The 18,158-nt window shown below is 36.8% G+C and overlaps 1 protein-coding gene and 1 non-coding gene across 3 annotated transcripts in view; both read right to left on the bottom strand.

Annotated features, from left to right (window-relative positions):
* Positions 1-18,158, bottom strand: part of RC3H2 (ring finger and CCCH-type domains 2) — a 50,839-nt gene that overhangs the window by 7,711 nt on the left and 24,970 nt on the right. For both annotated transcript variants that reach the window (XM_057721057.1, XM_057721058.1), the window contains exons 6-16: positions 16,952-17,152; positions 16,358-16,490; positions 16,127-16,245; positions 14,534-14,646; positions 7,959-8,267; positions 4,299-4,513; positions 3,182-3,615; positions 2,438-2,608; positions 930-1,076; positions 397-610; positions 72-156 (exon numbers count right to left, since the gene is read on the bottom strand). In XM_057721057.1, the coding sequence (XP_057577040.1) occupies positions 72-156; positions 397-610; positions 930-1,076; positions 2,438-2,608; positions 3,182-3,615; positions 4,299-4,513; positions 7,959-8,267; positions 14,534-14,646; positions 16,127-16,245; positions 16,358-16,490; positions 16,952-17,152 (2,141 nt within the window). The remainder of the gene's footprint in view (positions 1-71; positions 157-396; positions 611-929; positions 1,077-2,437; positions 2,609-3,181; positions 3,616-4,298; positions 4,514-7,958; positions 8,268-14,533; positions 14,647-16,126; positions 16,246-16,357; positions 16,491-16,951; positions 17,153-18,158) is intronic.
* On the bottom strand, positions 16,580-16,690 carry LOC130847254 (small nucleolar RNA SNORD90). The gene has a single exon (XR_009052037.1). It is a non-coding gene; the product is annotated as a small nucleolar RNA SNORD90 (small nucleolar RNA).

Below are 18,158 nucleotides of genomic sequence, written 5' to 3'. Positions count from 1 at the left end.
AGGATCTGGACTCTGAGAATACATGTAAGTCTGAGAATAGAGAATCCTAAAGAATTAAAGAGTAACGTTACCGTTCAATATAATGTGCTGATGATGTAGCCTCATTACCATATGAACTCCACCTTGAATCAACAGCATTGACATAAGGGACATAATCTACAGGAATGTAGAAAGAAACAATGATCAGAAAAGTGAAAAACCAGATACAGACGTGATTGTATATTTTTCCAAAAAATCCATACTTTATCCAACTAGCCATGTTCTCCTGGCTAAGCCATTTAATTCTGAGTTTACTGTGGTTGTTAAGTGGAGAGAAGCGTTCTGTACCTAACAGAGTAAGAATTAAAAAGCACAGTGCTAGAACATATCAGGTGAAGTATTAGTTAAATGGATAACCTGATACGCTGATGGGCTTAGTCGCACTTCCTTGGGAAGCAGTGGCCTGGACAGGATCCGTGGTATGGTAACCTGTACGGGAAGATCTAGAAATTGCACCCCATTTTGAGATGATAGGTCCATCACTAAAAGGAATTATTGGATCTTCTTCTTTTGTCCTTCTCTGAGTTTCAAATAAATGTACTCTTCTCTTAACATCTCCACTGTCCAGGTCCTGCATAAACAAAAAGAAAACCAATAAAAAGATCATTGGCAATTACTTCAGCTAATGATACAAGTACATGCTTTCAAAAGACATGAAATTAAGTTTTCTGGTAAACTTAACATTAGCTGTATATCTCAATGATAATCCAACATCTATTTTAACACACTCAACTATGCTCAAATAATTAAGTGCAATTTATTTCAGGCTTACCTAAGTGTAACTCTGCTGCTTACAGATGAGTTATATAGAAACAATATGAAGATGAAAGCATTCAATCATTCTAAAACTTGAATCAACATGCATGATAACCCTTCCCCCCAAATCATACCATTAACACAGCATTTGAATTAGCAATTACATCTCTTGGCTCTGAATCGATGGCATTTATACAGGAACCTATGGTGCCACAAGACCAGGGAGAATAATGGGAAAGATGATCTTCTTCAAATTTTGTGCCACTCACACTTTCAGAGAACTGATTAAAAAAAGACAAAGAAAAAAAAAAGGCACAGGCAACTGGTAAGAAATTTAAATTTACAAACTCGTAACTAATATAAAGTAACTATTACAGAATTCACAGCACTTTATAGTGAACAATTAAACATTCAATATCTAATATAAAAAACTGTAATAACTAACAGTATTTATATTTGTATTTATATTATGTATTAATAGAAAACAGAATGCCTTCTCTTTTTTATTTTGTGCTTTAAGAACTCATAAGGAATCCCTGACTGATACTATCCAGACCAATCAACGATTTATAGCATGCCTCTAATATGGTACAAAGTGCTCTAAAAAATGAAAAAAAGCAAACGAAAACACACATACACAAACACATACACTTATATTAAGCAAGTGGCAACTCTATCCCTCTTATCAAGATGGTTAGCTGCTTTGAAGAAGACTAAGTCTGATGAGATAAACTTGGATCTACTTTAACAATTCAGTATTTATGGATGGAAAAATATGATGTCTAGGATTACTTCAAGATAATCCAGTAGGAAGAGGGGGTACAAATGAAACAAGATTGGCTGAGTAGATAATCGTGCATAATGGGTACATGGAATTTATTACTATTTTCTCTGCTTTTGCATATGCTTGAAATTTTTCATAATGAAAAGATTAGAAAAAAATTATATTAGTATCTCTAGGGATAGGGAATAAAGCAGATGAATCAAAAAAACATTAATGGTTTGCTCTAAATATAACAGTACTGAAAAAGGGTACATTAAAATAATCCTGGTACAAAAACTTGTTTTGAAATGATAATAATTAACAGTGATTTAAAACACCATGAATAATACCATAGGCATTTCTGCACCTCTTGTGAAGCCGGGAAGAAATGCCTAAGACAGACCAGAATTCAAATCCAAGCTACTTACACGCTGAATTTACTACTTGGGCAAATTACTTAACTTCTCTGAGTAGGATTCCTAACATGCAAAATATGGGTAATACCTGCCTCCTAAGGAATTTGTAAGAATTAAATAAAATAACATTATGTAAATGCTCACTACAGTGCCTGGCACAAGTAGGTGCTCAATAAATGGTGGATATAAACCTTATCATTAATAAAAGCCACAACAATAATGAGAACTATACTGCTGGAAAGCTTTGTAAATTCTTGGTGGAAAAAGGACTGTAATTAGTGGTCTTCAGAGTATCACAGTGCCTTGCCATAGTGCTTCAACACTCAATGTTTACTGAATTAAACTCAACTGCCACCAAACCAATGCAAAATATTCAATATAGCTAACCCTGGCTTGAATGAGTGCTCTAAAGTCAGTTGTCTGACCTATCACTACAACATCAAGTGATTAAAACCTTTCTTACATCAGCGCGAAAGTCTACACTGAACAGAGGAGAAGGTGGTGTTGGTGACTGTGTTGCCACAGGAAGAGTTGAAGAGACAAGAGGTGCTTTCTGAGTGTGGTACTGTGCCCACTGCTCTGGCTTTCTTCTTATCTGCTCCTCGCAACTGGTCTTCAAATGACCACAAGGTTCCTAAGGGGGGATAAAAGAAACAATCTTAATCATCTAGGGAGTGGTAAATAAATTTAACTACATTCTGTGGAAATAATGTGAACATTTATTATATTGTTGGGACAAAAAAAAAAAAATACAGTAGGGAAGTCACCCTAGCCTATTCTCCATACTCCTAAATGAAATAGTTAATATTTGGTAAAATGTTAAAAGCAAAATCTGAGCACTCACTTTTCTGGTTTAGGAAATCATATGTATATACATGGGGATACTAAAAATAGGCCCTGTCTGTATTTTGAAGATTTCTTTTTACCTTCCCATCAGTTTCGTATCCAAACATAACATTTATTGAGCATTAATATGCATCAGGTCCAATTCTAACAGCTTTTTTTCTGATTTAATCCTCACAACAGCCTTATGAGGTAGGTACTACTACGATTTCCATCAAACATGAAAAAATTGATATAGAGAAGTTCCATAAGTCACAAATGAGTAAGTGGAGGAGCCAGGATATAAACCCAAATGGTCTAACACCAGACACTAGACTCTTAACCACTACACTATATCGGCGTTCCTATTTCCATTATCACTTACCCTTGCTAAAGGCACAGTTGTCCTTGGCTCACTTGGTGGCTGACAAGCCACTGAATAATACCCATCTAATGAGTTATATCTTTCCCGCAAAGATGTCTGATACACAGACGAGTGCATCACATCCATTGGAGGTAAAGAATTGCTTCTAATAATGTCATCTCGTTGGTACATAGGTGGGCGCCAGATGCGCCTGCTGTCATACACAGGAGCATACATTCCAGAAGGTACTGGAGGAACTGGTCCATACGGCTGCGGAGGAGGAGGCTGGTAAGGAGAAGAATTCATTCGATCCCGAGGGGAAAATGTACTGTAATGATCAGCATATGGCATGGAAGCAGGTGGGAGGGAGGACTCTGGAACATTATTGGACCTCACAAAGCGAGGAACACAGGGAGCCACACCAGCTGGTACCGTTGGAGGTGGTGGGTAGTATCCTTGAAAATTGGAAAGAGGAATATTTAATGTAATCTTAGTAAAATTTAACATTTTATAATGGTTTAAAATCTAAAGCAACCTTTAATGTGGGAAAATAAAATAAGCTTTGAACTCTACTTTAGTCACCCCTGGTTTATTTTAGAAAGACAGTACATGCTTTCAAGACACCACTATATGAAGATCATTAACGTTAAATATTTTGTTACACTGCTCCTTAAAAACACCTGAGCTATTAACAGATGGCTGGTAAATTTCCTTCTAGGGCATGTATTGCCACAGGTTTTGGATTAAGTAATTAGTTACATCATTGGCTCATAACCCTTTTGAGAGCAGAGGTTAAGACCTGTTTCATAATCTATATAAGCTGTGTGTTGTCTTTCCAAAATTATATTTCAATATATATAAGCCAGACATTTAGTATACTATTTCAGAGGACATACAGAATTCCCTAAAGCTCATCCATGGACCTTACATTTGATTCATAGGAATAAGAATCTTAAAACTATTGGTATGTAGAATCATAGATTCTTAGGACAGGAAGAAAACTTAGGGGTCACATAGCCCAAAGGATTACTTTCTTTAATGTAGATATTCTACACAGATATAAATGATTCACTAACTTATTACAACACGTGTTATATTAGTTTCTTTTTTTTTCTTAGAATTGTCCAAAATTACTTACCTGTCTGTGGGTACTGTGGGACTTCAAAGGGTATCTGAGTCCTTGGATCTTGAAAATACTGAATGTTTTCAGAATGCTGAGGATATACTGGTACTCTAGTTATAAATGGGCTGGATTTTGGAGGCACAGAATTCAGCTCTGTTCCAACATTAGTGGGCCCAGCTGAGGTAGCCGCTACATTAGTGACAGGAGTCTTGGGCGGAGAACCAACTTTACTGGAGAGAAAATTTAACAAGGGCAAATGATAAATCACTATCTATGACTGTTATATCTTTCTCAGTAGGAATTTTTCATAAAATTATAGTGATTACTAACAGAAAATGCTTCAGGTATGTCCACAGTGGCAAACAAGGCAATGAATTTCATTATCACCTTACACTGTTGATTCACAAGATTATAGTAACAGATCTCATATTTTGGTGAGGGTGAAAAACAAAAAACAAAACTGCAAACAAATTCCAGGCACAATCTGACCCCCTAGTCCCTTTTTACTCATACTTTAAACAAAGACTTTTCCTACTGGAAGTTTAAAAAAAAATTCCTGTTCAATAACTTCTTAACAGAAACAATATAGTTTACCAGGTGAATTTTTTGACACAAATAAGACAGATATGTAAAGGTAAGGATTGTTCTAGATATTAAGCATTAGATTAGCTGAAATGTAAACTCATTGAGGAAAGGCCATTTCTGTCCATTTTCTAACTGCTACATGCCCAGGACCTGAAACAGTTCACGGCACACAGGAGGCACTCAGTAAATATTTCTTGGACAAATGGAAAAGTTCCTGCCACATAGTAAGTTCTCAGTAAATATCTGCTGGACAAACTGAATACCAATGAAATGGCCACTCATTAAATTGATGCAAAACACACAAGCTTGCTAGCTTTCTTTTTTTTTTTTTTAAACACAAAGGATTTTCTTTGTTGAGTCACCACACAATCAGCTCCAGAGGATCTCGCCATGGCTTCCTACCCCCTCGGAAGAAGTCAAACTTTGGCAGAACTGAGATATGTGGTGACTCAAGAAGATTTTGTTAATGATGCAGAAATTCAATATACTGCATCTCAACTAGATTAGAGGGCTTTTATCAAACTAGTGAAGCTCTTTTACAAGCAAGAGTATAAATAACAACGAGTATGAGCTGCCTTTAAGTCTAGTAGAGATTAGTCTAGCAGATGTTTACTTCTATGTGTAATTGTGTATTAAAATGTAGAAAATAACTAAGAAACTGTGGGCAATAATAGTAAGTACAAATGGCTTAGAGTTTAAAGGTATTTTAGTGTTATGCTTATATTTTGAAGTTCAATAAAGGCAACAGGGAAAATGATTAGGATCTCCTCATAACAATAGTAAGTAACACTGATACAATGATCAATTACTGAGCACATTTCAGGCACTATGTTAAGTGCTTTACATAGATTATCTGGTCCTCCACATCAGAATGTTATATACCATAAAATTCGGATAAGTACTTTGAAATGGCAAATTCTTAGACTTTGCAGGAAAAAGGCACCAAAATCCATGACAAGGCTCACAGCTTTATGAAATCATGCACGCTGACCCAAAAATACAGACTTAAGGAAAAAGCTAACTTCCAGTCCCATTCTAGCCAGACAGCTAGATTACTACAGCTATATCCTAAATGAATTTCAGGATTCTAGGCTCTCCTTTGCAGCAGTTGCTCTTACCTACATGCTTTTACCTACTGACAAGGCCCTTCCTTCCTAACTAGCCATACTTTTGGAATGACTCAGGTGTCATCACCTTACCTCTAGAAAATCTTCCACAATAACTCCAGGTAGAATTGTTACTTTTTTCTGTTTTAATAACACTTGGAACACAACTCCATTACAGTACTTTTCAGAATATATTATATGATACCTGTTTATGTCTGTCTCCCAAACTTTACTGGAAGACTTAAAAGCAGGGAGTATATCTAGCTCATCTTCATTAACTATGCCAATTGGCCAATTGTGCAACCATCACTGCTGTCTTATTCTGAAACAGTCATCACCCCTGAAAGAAACCTGTACTCGATAGCATTCACTCCCCTTGTTCTCCCAGCCCCTGCCCCTACCAACTACTTACCTACTTTCTGTCTTCTATGGATTTGCCTATTCTGGACATTCACATAAATGGAATTCTAAAATAAATATGTGGTTTTTGTATTTAGCTTCTTTCACTTAACATAATGTTTTCAAAATTCATCCATATTGTAGTATGTACTAGTAGCTTACTCTTTAATAGCCAACATTTCAATGTATGGATATAAAATGGTTTTACAACTTTACCCTGCCAAAACCCTTCAAAAGCTCATTTCCTAAATATATTCAACACAAGGTCCCCACAACCTGGTGCCAACCTACCTATCTAAATCTTCTTATCATACTTCTCCCAGCAATATAAAATCTTCCTGATCTTTGATTCAACTCCAATATTGCTTCATTTATGTAAATGCTGTCTTCCCAACTATGTCATCATAAGTTTCTTAAATGCACAGATATATTATACATCTCATGTATTTTTCAACAGTGCCAAAAACAGAGCTCAGAATTAGTTTGTAAATAACATCTGCTAAACTAGACAATGTTCTCTAATTTCTCTAAGATCTCTCTGAGGGAAGATTATAACAATCCTTTAATAACATATTTCCCTATCACATGCTAATGGCAGAAATAAAGAATATAAATGTCTACCTATCCATTTATTATTTGAAATCACTAGCAATTTACTGTGTGCCTAGCATAACGCTTTTTCCCCATAAGGCATATAATAGATATTGACAAACTTATTTATGGGCAACATAATCTGAATATGCTTGAGCTCAGATTTTAAGACCCTAAAAGAATACAAAAGCCTGAGATATTAGAGGTGGAAGTAACTTTTCATATAATCTGAAAGTTTTAAAACTTTTTTCTTAAAGTACCAAAACCTTTCTGCCAAATTAAATCTTATGCTGAAACCCCAAAACAATAATGGTAATGATAAAAATGGTAGTTATAATAGTAACAGCAGCAGATATTTAGTGAGTGCTATGTGGCAGGTACTATTCAAAGCACATCGCAATATTAACTCATTTAATCCTCACAACCAACATATGAAATGTAGTATTATTATACCAATTCTATGGATGAGTAAACTGAGGAAGACAGATTAAGTAACTGGCCTAAGATCAAACAGCTAGGGAACACTGAGCCAGAATTTGAACCCACAGAGTTTGGCTTCAAAGACTTCCCTTTTAACAACTACACATCACTACAGAGCATAAAGTGGAACTGTTCTAACTGAAACAGCGGTTGGAGGCTCAAGCATCTCACCTGCTTAGGTTTCTACTTAGCTCCTTTCTGGCACCTCTATGGACTCAATCCTAAAGTTCAAGGAAATAAGGTGAGAAAAACTCAATTCTGGTCCAATCTCTTCAGTTTACAGTTGAAGAAAACAAAACCCAGAGTTGAAGTGAATTTCCAAGGTCACAGAGCTCCCTCAATTGCAGAGCCAGGACTAAGCCTCAAATTTTTTAGTATTTAGTGCTTTTTCTACTACATGAAACATTCTACATAAAAATTCTGATTAACTGCTTTTCCTCAGGATAAATAAAAACACTCAGGCATTTCTAAAAAGGTTAAATTACTCATGTTAAACATGTTTACTAATACTTACTTTTCAGTTACAGACTCTGCAGAAGGCCCAGCAGCATTCTGACCATTAGTGCCAACCTTCCCCACTTTCTTCACCGTCTCCAGAGCTCTTAATGTACTGTCAGTACTACGTGGAATTAGCTGGGAAACACTGTTTTCTGCATTTGAAATTCCGTTTGTACTTGGAACAATTTTCCCCGTTGTTTCAGTACTTCCTATGACAGAAATGACATTTCCGGCTGTGGTTGTGACAGTGTTGTTTACACCAACTTTATTTAGAAGAGGAAACGTTCTTACAGTTGCATTGATCTTTTTGTTCCTTAATCGATACCTGTTTCAAAAACAAGACACATATCAGTAAATATTTCACTAAATCTTACCCTAAGTTAAGAAAAGGGGGGGTGGGGGGGCAGCAATGGGAAAAATTTTTTAAAGAACAACTTTGAAAAAAAGTTTCTTCAGCTAAATATCAAAAACACTCTACATCAAACTCTGCTATGATAGATGCCACATAAAAGCATATCTGCCATATATAATATATACATACACACACAACAGATATATGTACACACATAATTAATATAGCAAGGAAAGTACAAATGGATTCAAAAAAAGATTTTGAGGCAGCGGAGATAGTTTTGACAATTTTGTATAATTGGAATACAAAGTACACTGTATAAAAATGAAAGTAACCATACCAAATTTAGTTGGGAATGTAGAATGAAAAAGTATGCAAGAACTGAAAGAATTCTCTGTTGTTACCATATTGTTAAGGCATCATATAATTTTAAGGAGATTAAAAAAAAACCCCAAACTCAATCTTAAACATTACACCAAAATATAGAAATTTAGTACTCTATTTTTCAGATTAGTTTGTGACTAAAGTAAAAAGAATCTGGATTAAAGATACATCTGTTATTAAATTTGGGGTTTTATTTATGGAGGTCAGATACAATATTCTAATATATGAAGCAATTTGATCTTGGATTCCAGATAAATTAAGAAAATTTATTTCTAGTCATACAACAAAAATTTCATGATAATGTAGTCCTAGTCAATGTTCTCTCCGATACTTTATTTTATTTATGTGTTTTTTTTGGTTTACTTTTATATTACAAGAACACTTTTAGTTTGATAGGACATTTGTGATTTTTTTTAGTTTGCCTTTTTTTTTTTTAAGCTCTTCCTCCAGTATTTTAAAGTGGTGAACAACTATGTTACATGAATAGAAGACAACTACACACATATGGGTTCATAATTACAGATACATAAATTAATCTGATATTAATGTTACATATAATCAAACATATCATAATTAAATATAAAGTTAGTGATAAGCAATGCCTTCACAACAGTTTCCTTTTTAGTCCTTCAGTATCTATAAACAGCTTCATTATTCAATTCTCCCGTCTCTCATACACACACATTTACACACACTGACCGAGCAGTAAAGCTCAGTAAAGACAAGTATTCCCAGATCAGACTGGCTAAAGGTGGAGTCATAGAACACGAAGTTAAAAAAAACAATAGGTTATGGCCAGTTTATATATGTCGTCTTACAGATCTGGGGAACCAATGATTACTTCTTGGAGAAGGAGGGTTATGAGCAGACCTATATTTTAGGAAGGCAGTTTGGTGGCATGGAGGGGGCTGTGCTTTCCTCAACATGCTGCTCTGAAACCTGCTCTTCATTCTTCACCTCAAAGGTTCTTGCACAAAATGCCCAGCTGCTCCTTGCTTTCCATTCTCAAAGGATAAATCTCAAATATCCTTAAGATTGCTCTGGCAGGCAAAAAATAAAGTTTTAATTGTGCATCTCTTAAAAGAGAGAAGTAAAACCTTAACCAAGAGAGGTAAAGTAAGGGACAAACAGGGATACATATTGGACTCCTAGCACCTAAGCAGCTAAAGACGTAGGCTTGGAATCTGGACCTCACACTTCAAAAAGCCAATTACTTCCTATTCTTTTAAAGTTGTCCACGAGCTCCCTCAAGTATTTGCTCCCTGCCTTACCCAGCTTAGAATCCATTATCTACCACTAATCCCTCCCTTATAAATATCTTTAACTCCCTTGGCCCAATTACCCTGTTGAAGTCACCTGGTAAAACCCCAATACAATTTGTTACTTATTCTCTTATTCTGTGCCTGCTCAAGTAGGTGAATGCTGCTAGAGAAAAATCATGCAATCATGCTCACCAGACTCTTTTCAAAATTATGCTCAATTACTTAAAATGGCCAAGCAATACATTAATACACTTCTCTACTAAATTCACTTTCCTATCTCTAACATCCTCTTCCCTTCCACTCTCCAAAGCCCCACCACAGCTGATGATACTGCCTCCCACTTAACAGAGAAAACAGATGACACCAGGGGAGAAATACTTATCCTTCCATCACCAGTCCTGCCAACCTTCTTGCTTCTGTACCTACACACTCTGCCTAAAATAAGGGATGAAGAATTCCTGTTCCTAACTCAGGCCAAACTTTCCACTTGCGCCCCAGGTCCCAAGCCCATTTGCCTTCTCAAAGACTTCACTTCTACAATTTATCTCTTCTTCTATAGCGCACCATCACTTCATTCAGGTGCCTGTTTAAATGCTGTATCCTTCAGGATCTCTTCCCGGACAATCTTATGTAAAATATCTCCCCTTTCCCAATCTCTTTCTCCTTAACCTTGTTATTTTTCTTCATAGTGCCAATCAGTTCCAGATATTATGTTTTCTATTTATTTGGTTTATGTTGATCGCCTCTATTACAATGTCAGCCCCATGAGAGCAAGGATTCTGCCTTCCTATTCATCTATCTTTAGCACAGTACCTGGTGTATGCTAGGTGTTCCCCAAATATTTGCTGCATGAATGTGGAGTAAGCCTCAAACTTCACATGGCCAAGAGAATGACTGATTTTCTATCCCCAAGCACTTCCTATCTAAGTAAAAGACATTACTTAGTTATGCAGGCCCCAAACCTTGGAGTCATCGTTGATTCTTCTCTTTCTTTATACCCCACATTTGATCAGTCCTATCAGCTCTACTTCCAAAATATATCCCAAACCTGGCTACTTTTCATCATCTCAATTACTATAATCCTAGGACCAAGCTACCAATCTCATGCCTGGACCACTGCAGCAGTTTAACTGGTCTACATCATGCAGATGTAGTGTGACATTTCTAAGATAAAATTAGAATCTCATTGTTCCATCTGAATAAAGCCCTATAAGGACTTGCAAAATAAAATGCAAGCTCCTTGCCAGTGTCCACCAGGCCAGTATGATCTGGTTCTCGCCTAACCTCTCCAACCTTATCTTTTGCCATTCTTCTCATTCTCCATCCTCCAGGCACACTGGTCTTTCTTCCAGTTCCTGAACATGTCAAGCTTGTTTCCACTTCAGACTTTACAGCATTTTATCAGTAACTGAAATTGTCTGTTTACGTGTTTACTGTTCCTCTTTCCCCACATAAGCACCTCAAACAGTACCTAGCACTTAACAACAATTTTTTAAAATATCTGTTGAGCTGGTTGACCTCAGGATTTTAGTACTCTCCAGAATGCAGCAATTCTTGGGAACAGGATTCCAATACCCTAAATTCTAAAATATATCCACACAAATATTCTTAAGAGAGATTTGGGGCATTTGTTTGGTTAGAGATATATACAGTAGAGAAAGCAGGCTGGGATAAAATTTATTTAAGTTAAACATTTGCTGAATTCCTCCTGGTACATTATGTGAGCTAAGATAAAGGCTCCACCCTCAAAAAGTCCAGAGTTGGGTAGCAACATGCATTTTTTTTTAACCAATGAGATAACATCTTCCACTTCCTTAGTTCTTTGTATTACCCTGTTTTTCCTTCTTCTTCTTCTTCTTCTTCTTTTATTTAACAGCAACAGAGTGTGAAGCTGGTTGGAAATATGAACTGTAGATTATTTGCTCCTTCAACATAAATATGCTGAGTTTACATGTCAAATACTTGCTAGGTGCAGAAAATATACAGATGAATAACCCATAAAATAAATGAAGTCCAGTGAAAATACACACCAGTAAATAAATAACTGCAATACAGTGAGAGAACTGGTAGTTATAAAGTTACCAGGTATAGAGTACTGTGGCAGCACAGTGAAGAAAGCAACTAACACTGCCTGGGAAGTCAGGAAAGTTTTCAGAGGGAAGATGATATCTGAGAAGAAGAAAGCATATGATATAGTGACAAACATGTATTAGGGAAAGAAGAATGAAAGAATTCGTATAGTAGTAAACTGGGTGTACCTTAATAAAATAAAGGCAAAAGGTGGAGTAAGGCCGGAAAAGTAAGATTGAGCGCAGAACCAGTGATATACTGAGGAACAAATTAAAAATTTAAAGCAGAGGATGGTCATGATTAGACCCTTACTTGCAAAAGAAAATCTTGGCTGAGATAGGGAGATGTCTGTAAAAAGCCACATAGCAGTGAAATGGACAAATTGGGTTAATAGATGTGAAACATTAAACACTGCACCTGGCACAAAATCTGACCACTTAATTTGGCTACTATTATTATTTTTACTGCTACTATTATAAGTTCAGGCAAGAAATAAAATTCTGAAGCAGGAACTGCAGATGGAGAGTAGGAAGTCCAATTTGAAGATATACGAGGTAGAATGGATTTTCATGTGGGCAACAGTTGTGAGTAGAATGGCAATGAAATCACACAGTTTCTTCTCTTTTTGAAATGCCTGCAAGCAAAGTCCCCTAAAAAGCTCTATTTTAACTAAAAAGCTCTATTTCAGGTATGGACAATCTCAAAACATCTCCTAGAGTCTCAAAAGTGATCTTGATGTAAAACTCTGTGTACATCATATAGAGCTGCCTAGACTAGATGGAAATAGCACCCTTTTTTCTTAGGACTCCTGCAGCCTCTCCAGGCTCTTCCAGTCCAGGGGGATGGGACAACACTAAGAAGGGAAGCATGTTCCTGCTCTTCTTTCTAGTGCACACACATTTATCTTCTATCACACTGCTGTTGCTGTAGGGCTTATTATGTGCAGGGCCCAGTGCTAGCCACTGAGGAGAGGAGACAATAATAAACAAGATGGATGTAGTCCATGGAGCTTACACTTCAGTAAGGTAGACAAACATTCAATACGTAGATCAGGACTCAGCAAACTATCACCTGTGAGTCAAAGCTGCCTATTTTTGTAAATACAATTTACAGCTGCGCCCATTTTATGCCTTGTCTATGATGGCTTTTTTGCTACAGTGGCAGAGTTGAGCAGTTGTGACAGACAGCACTGGCTGGTTCCCCAAGCTGAAAACATTTACTATCTGAATCTCTACAGAAAAGTTTGTCAACCCCCAGGACAAGTTAATTATAATTTTGATAGCATGACAAAGAGGAACCTGGGTTAGTATGAAATATTGGGGGGATCCCCCTGAAAAAGAAAGGATGAGCTAGACACATGGAAAGCTCCCCAGGCAAGGTTAGAAGGAACAGAATCATATAAAACACCTGAGGTAGGATGGAACATGGTGCATTCCAGGCATTGACAGAAGGTCAGCGTGGCTTGAGCAGACAACAGAATTAGGGAGCGCTTGAGATGAGATAAAAAAGGCCAGCACAAACTAGATGATGCAGAGTCTTGCAGGCCACAAGGTAGATTTTATATCTTCATCCACAGGGATGTCCAAGTTTCTCATTATCTGCAATGAGCCTTATGTGCAAAGTTCTCCCTATTTTGTGGGGAATAATGGGATTGGGCGTGGGCAACCACAGCTGTAAAATGACTACTTAGGAGGCAATTATACATCAAGAAAAGGGTATGACAGCTTAGACTATAAGGACAGAAAGAACAAGGAAGAGTCAAGAAACAGATAGGAAGCTGAACTGACAAAACTTGGTGACTAAGACAAGCAGGTGAAAGCTGGCAAAGATGATTCCTCTAATATGCCATGTATAACTGGCTGGACAGGGTATACTTGGGGATAGCAGATGGAAGGTATATACAAGAGAAGATGTGTAAGAGGATAAAATTAGCTCAAATTGGGTTTAAAGTGTCTAAAAACAAGAGAGAGATGTCCATTAAGAGTTGATAATACAGGCCAGTTATTCAGTAGAAAGGCTGGAATCAATTTTTAGTATGATCTCAATGATGAATGCTTTGGTTAAAAAACAAAACAATTAAAAACCTGGATAACATATATTACAGCTTATATCCATTTACTTTTATGTTGGGGGTAAATGGACATAGAAAAATGGATTACCCACAGGACAAGAGAAAGGAAAAAGAAGACAGAAAAAAAGAATGTTAAAAAGACCAAAAGCCAAAAAAAGAAAACGTATCTGCTTTACCATTTTACCTGGGACTCAGCTGTTACCTTCAATGGAACCTGAGCAAATAAGACTGCGCTTAAGAATATTTTCATTCTGCACAGGAGCTTAGCAGAAACATGGATTCCAGATATACAATGTTCTAAAATATGACACCTGAATAAGGTTCTAAATCACTTATTATGTTAACCATGCTGCCAGAAGCAACAAGGCGTGGTTTCAAAAGAAAAGGTTACTTTTCAATGTAAAGGCTTGCACAATGTAAATCTAATTTCATCTCTGAAATTCATTACTTACTTTTCAAGCTCTTCCTGAGAATGGGCGAAAGTACAATTTGTTCCTCGTGGACACCCTCCTTGCTGTCGCAAATCTCGGCACATGCTAGTCTTATATTTGCTGTTTGGCTGAGGCTACGAAAAGAAAATCAATGTGTGGAAAAGTGAAGATTCCAGTTGTCACTCACTCTTGGGACTTGAGAATTTTACGATTACACCTTTAATCCTTCTTCACATTAGATAAGTAATTCCTGTGCTGACACAACTACCACTGCACTGTTTCCTGTTATGGGTTACGTGGCATAACCCTGAGTTGGCATTTTAGAGATTCCTTCTGAGGATTATGTGGAACTGGTTCAAATGTTATGTTACTTATTTGTCAGGCAACAAAATGCCCATGAAAATAAAAGATTTTCTCATCAATTCATTGCTATCTTAAAATTATGATACCAAAATCAAGCAAACAATTTCAAAAAGCATTAAAAAAGCCATAGATTTTGTCCATTTAAATGTTCTCAGGAAAGGGAGAATACAACTTACCACAAAAGCTAAAAATTAAGAAATACTAATTTATTTGTCAACTTGAGAGTACAACTTTCTTCTAAGGCTGAGCTAAATTCATACAAATAATGAGGCAAAATATAAAAACTTCATCATAACTGCTATAACTTGCATCAAAATCTAAGATATCATTGTTATTTCTGTGACCTTAATAAAGATGAAACATTCATCTTTCAGTTAATATTTGACTATTATAATGTCTTCTAATAGAATAAGGACAGGGAGTGGAAAAATCACTTTGTAGTAGATTTGATACCAATTCTGTCACTTGCTGCCACCATGACCTTAGACATATTATTTAACCTCTTTAAACTTGAGCATGGGAACAGCAATTATCTGCAGGTGGCTTTGAGGAGTAGAAATAATATATGCAAAATATCGAACATAGGGACTGGCTCACAGTAATTTAATAAATGGACTTTATTATTAGAATGAAGGATTTTACCTTTAACTCCTTCAAAAGTACACTGAAAAACTTATTTACTTCCACACATTTACAAAGATGAATTCATTGGTATGGCAGCAAAGGAGAAAAAAAATTAGACAAAATATTTGGAAGGAATCAGATCTATAACTGGTCAAAAAAACCTGCAGTAAACTCATATTCAAGATACTACCCAAACTGCTGCTGTACTATGAATTATTCATTAGGTGCACTAAAACTTGGGTTTCTCTCAAAGGAAAAGTAACAGTAAAAACTATGTGACAGTGGAGTTACATAAGGAGTCTAGTAACCAAACAGCTTGTTAAGATGTTTAGGATGCTCTGTTAGAAATTTAAGAGCAGTCAGAAGTGCAACAGAACTTTCCTGCCCATCTGCCAAAACTACTGAGCCTGCACTCTAGAACCCATGAGCCACAACTATTGAGCCCACGTGCCACAACAACTGAAGCCTGTGTGCCCTAGAGCCCGTGTTCCTCAACAAGAGAAGCCACCACAATGAGAAGCCTGTGCACTGCAAAGAAGAGTAGCCCCTGCCTGCCACAACTAGAGGAAGCCTGCGTGCAGCAACAAAGACCCAACGCAGCCAATAAAGTGCAATAAATGTGCTTACCTGAGGTGTCTCGTGGCCTTTTCTACTATAATTTTGTATAAAGTCCACAAGGCCATGAACCACTGTTTTAACAGCTACCATTGCATTTTCTAGCTGCTCCCAAGTTGGTGAAACAGCATCTAAAATAGTCCACCAAGGGGATGAGATGAGGAAAAGAATTTGTTAGCAATAAATCTCTTGTGTTACTTACCTCAAAGGAAGAAAAAGTATAAGCATTATTTTCTCACATACCTGGATTAGGGTCTATGTTTGCAAGAAGCTCTAAATGAGGCCTCAGTCTATTTAAGTTTGCTGGGTCACCTGTTCGTTGCAAAACAATTGTCAATTCCTGAACACTCTTTGCAAATGATTCTGGAGACTGCAGCTAACACAAAAAGAAAACAGGATGCTTTTTACTCTGGTTTTTATGACTTATCTATATTCAAATGCTTTCACTTACTCAACATACTGAACAGGTTTTCAAGTGTCTTCAGATTCCACAGTAGGAGTATCAATGATGAATTAAATTTTCACCTCAGAATCTGCCCTATGAAATTCATCATTAGACACTTAGAAAACATTTATCAGATATCTGGTATCAGAATATAGATAAATGACAGACTTGGTAAGCAAGGCTGCTTTTATACTAATATCCTGTATTTGCTTCCCTGTTGCCTCTCTTAGTTTACTTTGAAAGTGAGAAAATCATAAAGATAAAATATTATAAGAGTCTTATATGTAAAAACAGGAATCTCCTATAGGTTGTCTCTTTACTCCCTTCAGAAGATTCAAATACTCTTCAATGTACCAGAATGATATAAAATCAGCATCTCTAATTTCACAAACCTTATCAATGATAGACTGCATGTGTGATTTATGCGCCAAGTCACCATACAGAAGTGAGGACCACTGCTCAGGTGAAATACGGAGTCCTGCTTCCATAGCAATGTGAACAATTTGGGCATCATGTTCTCTGCGTAAAGCCTCATAACTCCGAAATTCCTCCTTTAGCTGCATCAGGGAAGAGTCTTCATCCCTTTTGGTAACCTAAAAACCAAAAAGGAGAAAAAAAAACCATCAGAGTTACTCTGCTCTTCCTCCTTCCCCAACCAACTTTTTCTTTTCTTTTAGATAGGGGAGGTACCTACAGCCTATCAGATACTACGTGAAGAAGGTACAAAGAAAATAATGTCCTTACCACAAATTCTTTTTGGAACAAAGTAGAATTTATATAACTTAATACATAGTTCTGCCTTCCTTCAATGAGCTGAGCAGCTGGTGGGGAAGAAACTTGTAGACAGAAAGTTATAGTATAAGTGCTATTATAAGACTCTATGGCAACATAAAGAAAAGGCAATTAAATCTGACTGGTGGGGGAGGGAAGGGTGAGTATCAGGGAAGGCTTCCCCCAGAAGGGTGAGGACTAGAATTCTAAAAAGAGTAGCCAGCGGTAAAATAGAAACATGAAAGAGCAGAGCAGGTAGAATTAAAGGCTAAGATGTAGGCTGGAGAAGAATCACAGGGGGCCTTGTACACTATGGTGAGAAATTTGGGTACAGGCACAATTTGTTTTATTGCACTTAATTTATTGTGCTTCACCGATATGCACCGTGTTTTTTACAAACTGAAGGTCTGTGGCAACTCTGTGGCAAGCAAGTCTATTGGTGCCATCTTTCCAACAGCATTTATTCACTTCATGTCTCTGTGTCACATTTTGGTTAAGTTTTGCAATATTTCAAACTTCATTATTATTACATTTGTTATGGGGATCTGTGATCAATGATATATTATGTTATTTTATTTTGGGGCGCCAAGAACCACACCCATAAAAGATGGTGAGCTTAACTGATAAATGTGTGTGTCCTGACTGCTCCATCAACCAGTGTCCCCTGCCTCTCTCCCTCTCCTCGGGTCTCCCTAGTCCCTGAGACACAACAATATTGAAATCAGGCCAGTTAATAACCCCACAATGGGGTTCAAGTGAAAGGAAGAGTGGTATCTTTCACTTTAAATCAAAAGCTAGAAATGATTAAGCTTAGTGAGGAAGGCACGC

Source organism: Hippopotamus amphibius, chromosome 2 (assembly GCF_030028045.1).
Source record: "Hippopotamus amphibius kiboko isolate mHipAmp2 chromosome 2, mHipAmp2.hap2, whole genome shotgun sequence".
Classification (NCBI taxonomy): domain Eukaryota; kingdom Metazoa; phylum Chordata; class Mammalia; order Artiodactyla; family Hippopotamidae; genus Hippopotamus; species Hippopotamus amphibius.
The sequence above is the reverse complement of the archived record's forward strand: the minus strand, read 5'-3'. Positions and strand labels throughout refer to the sequence as shown.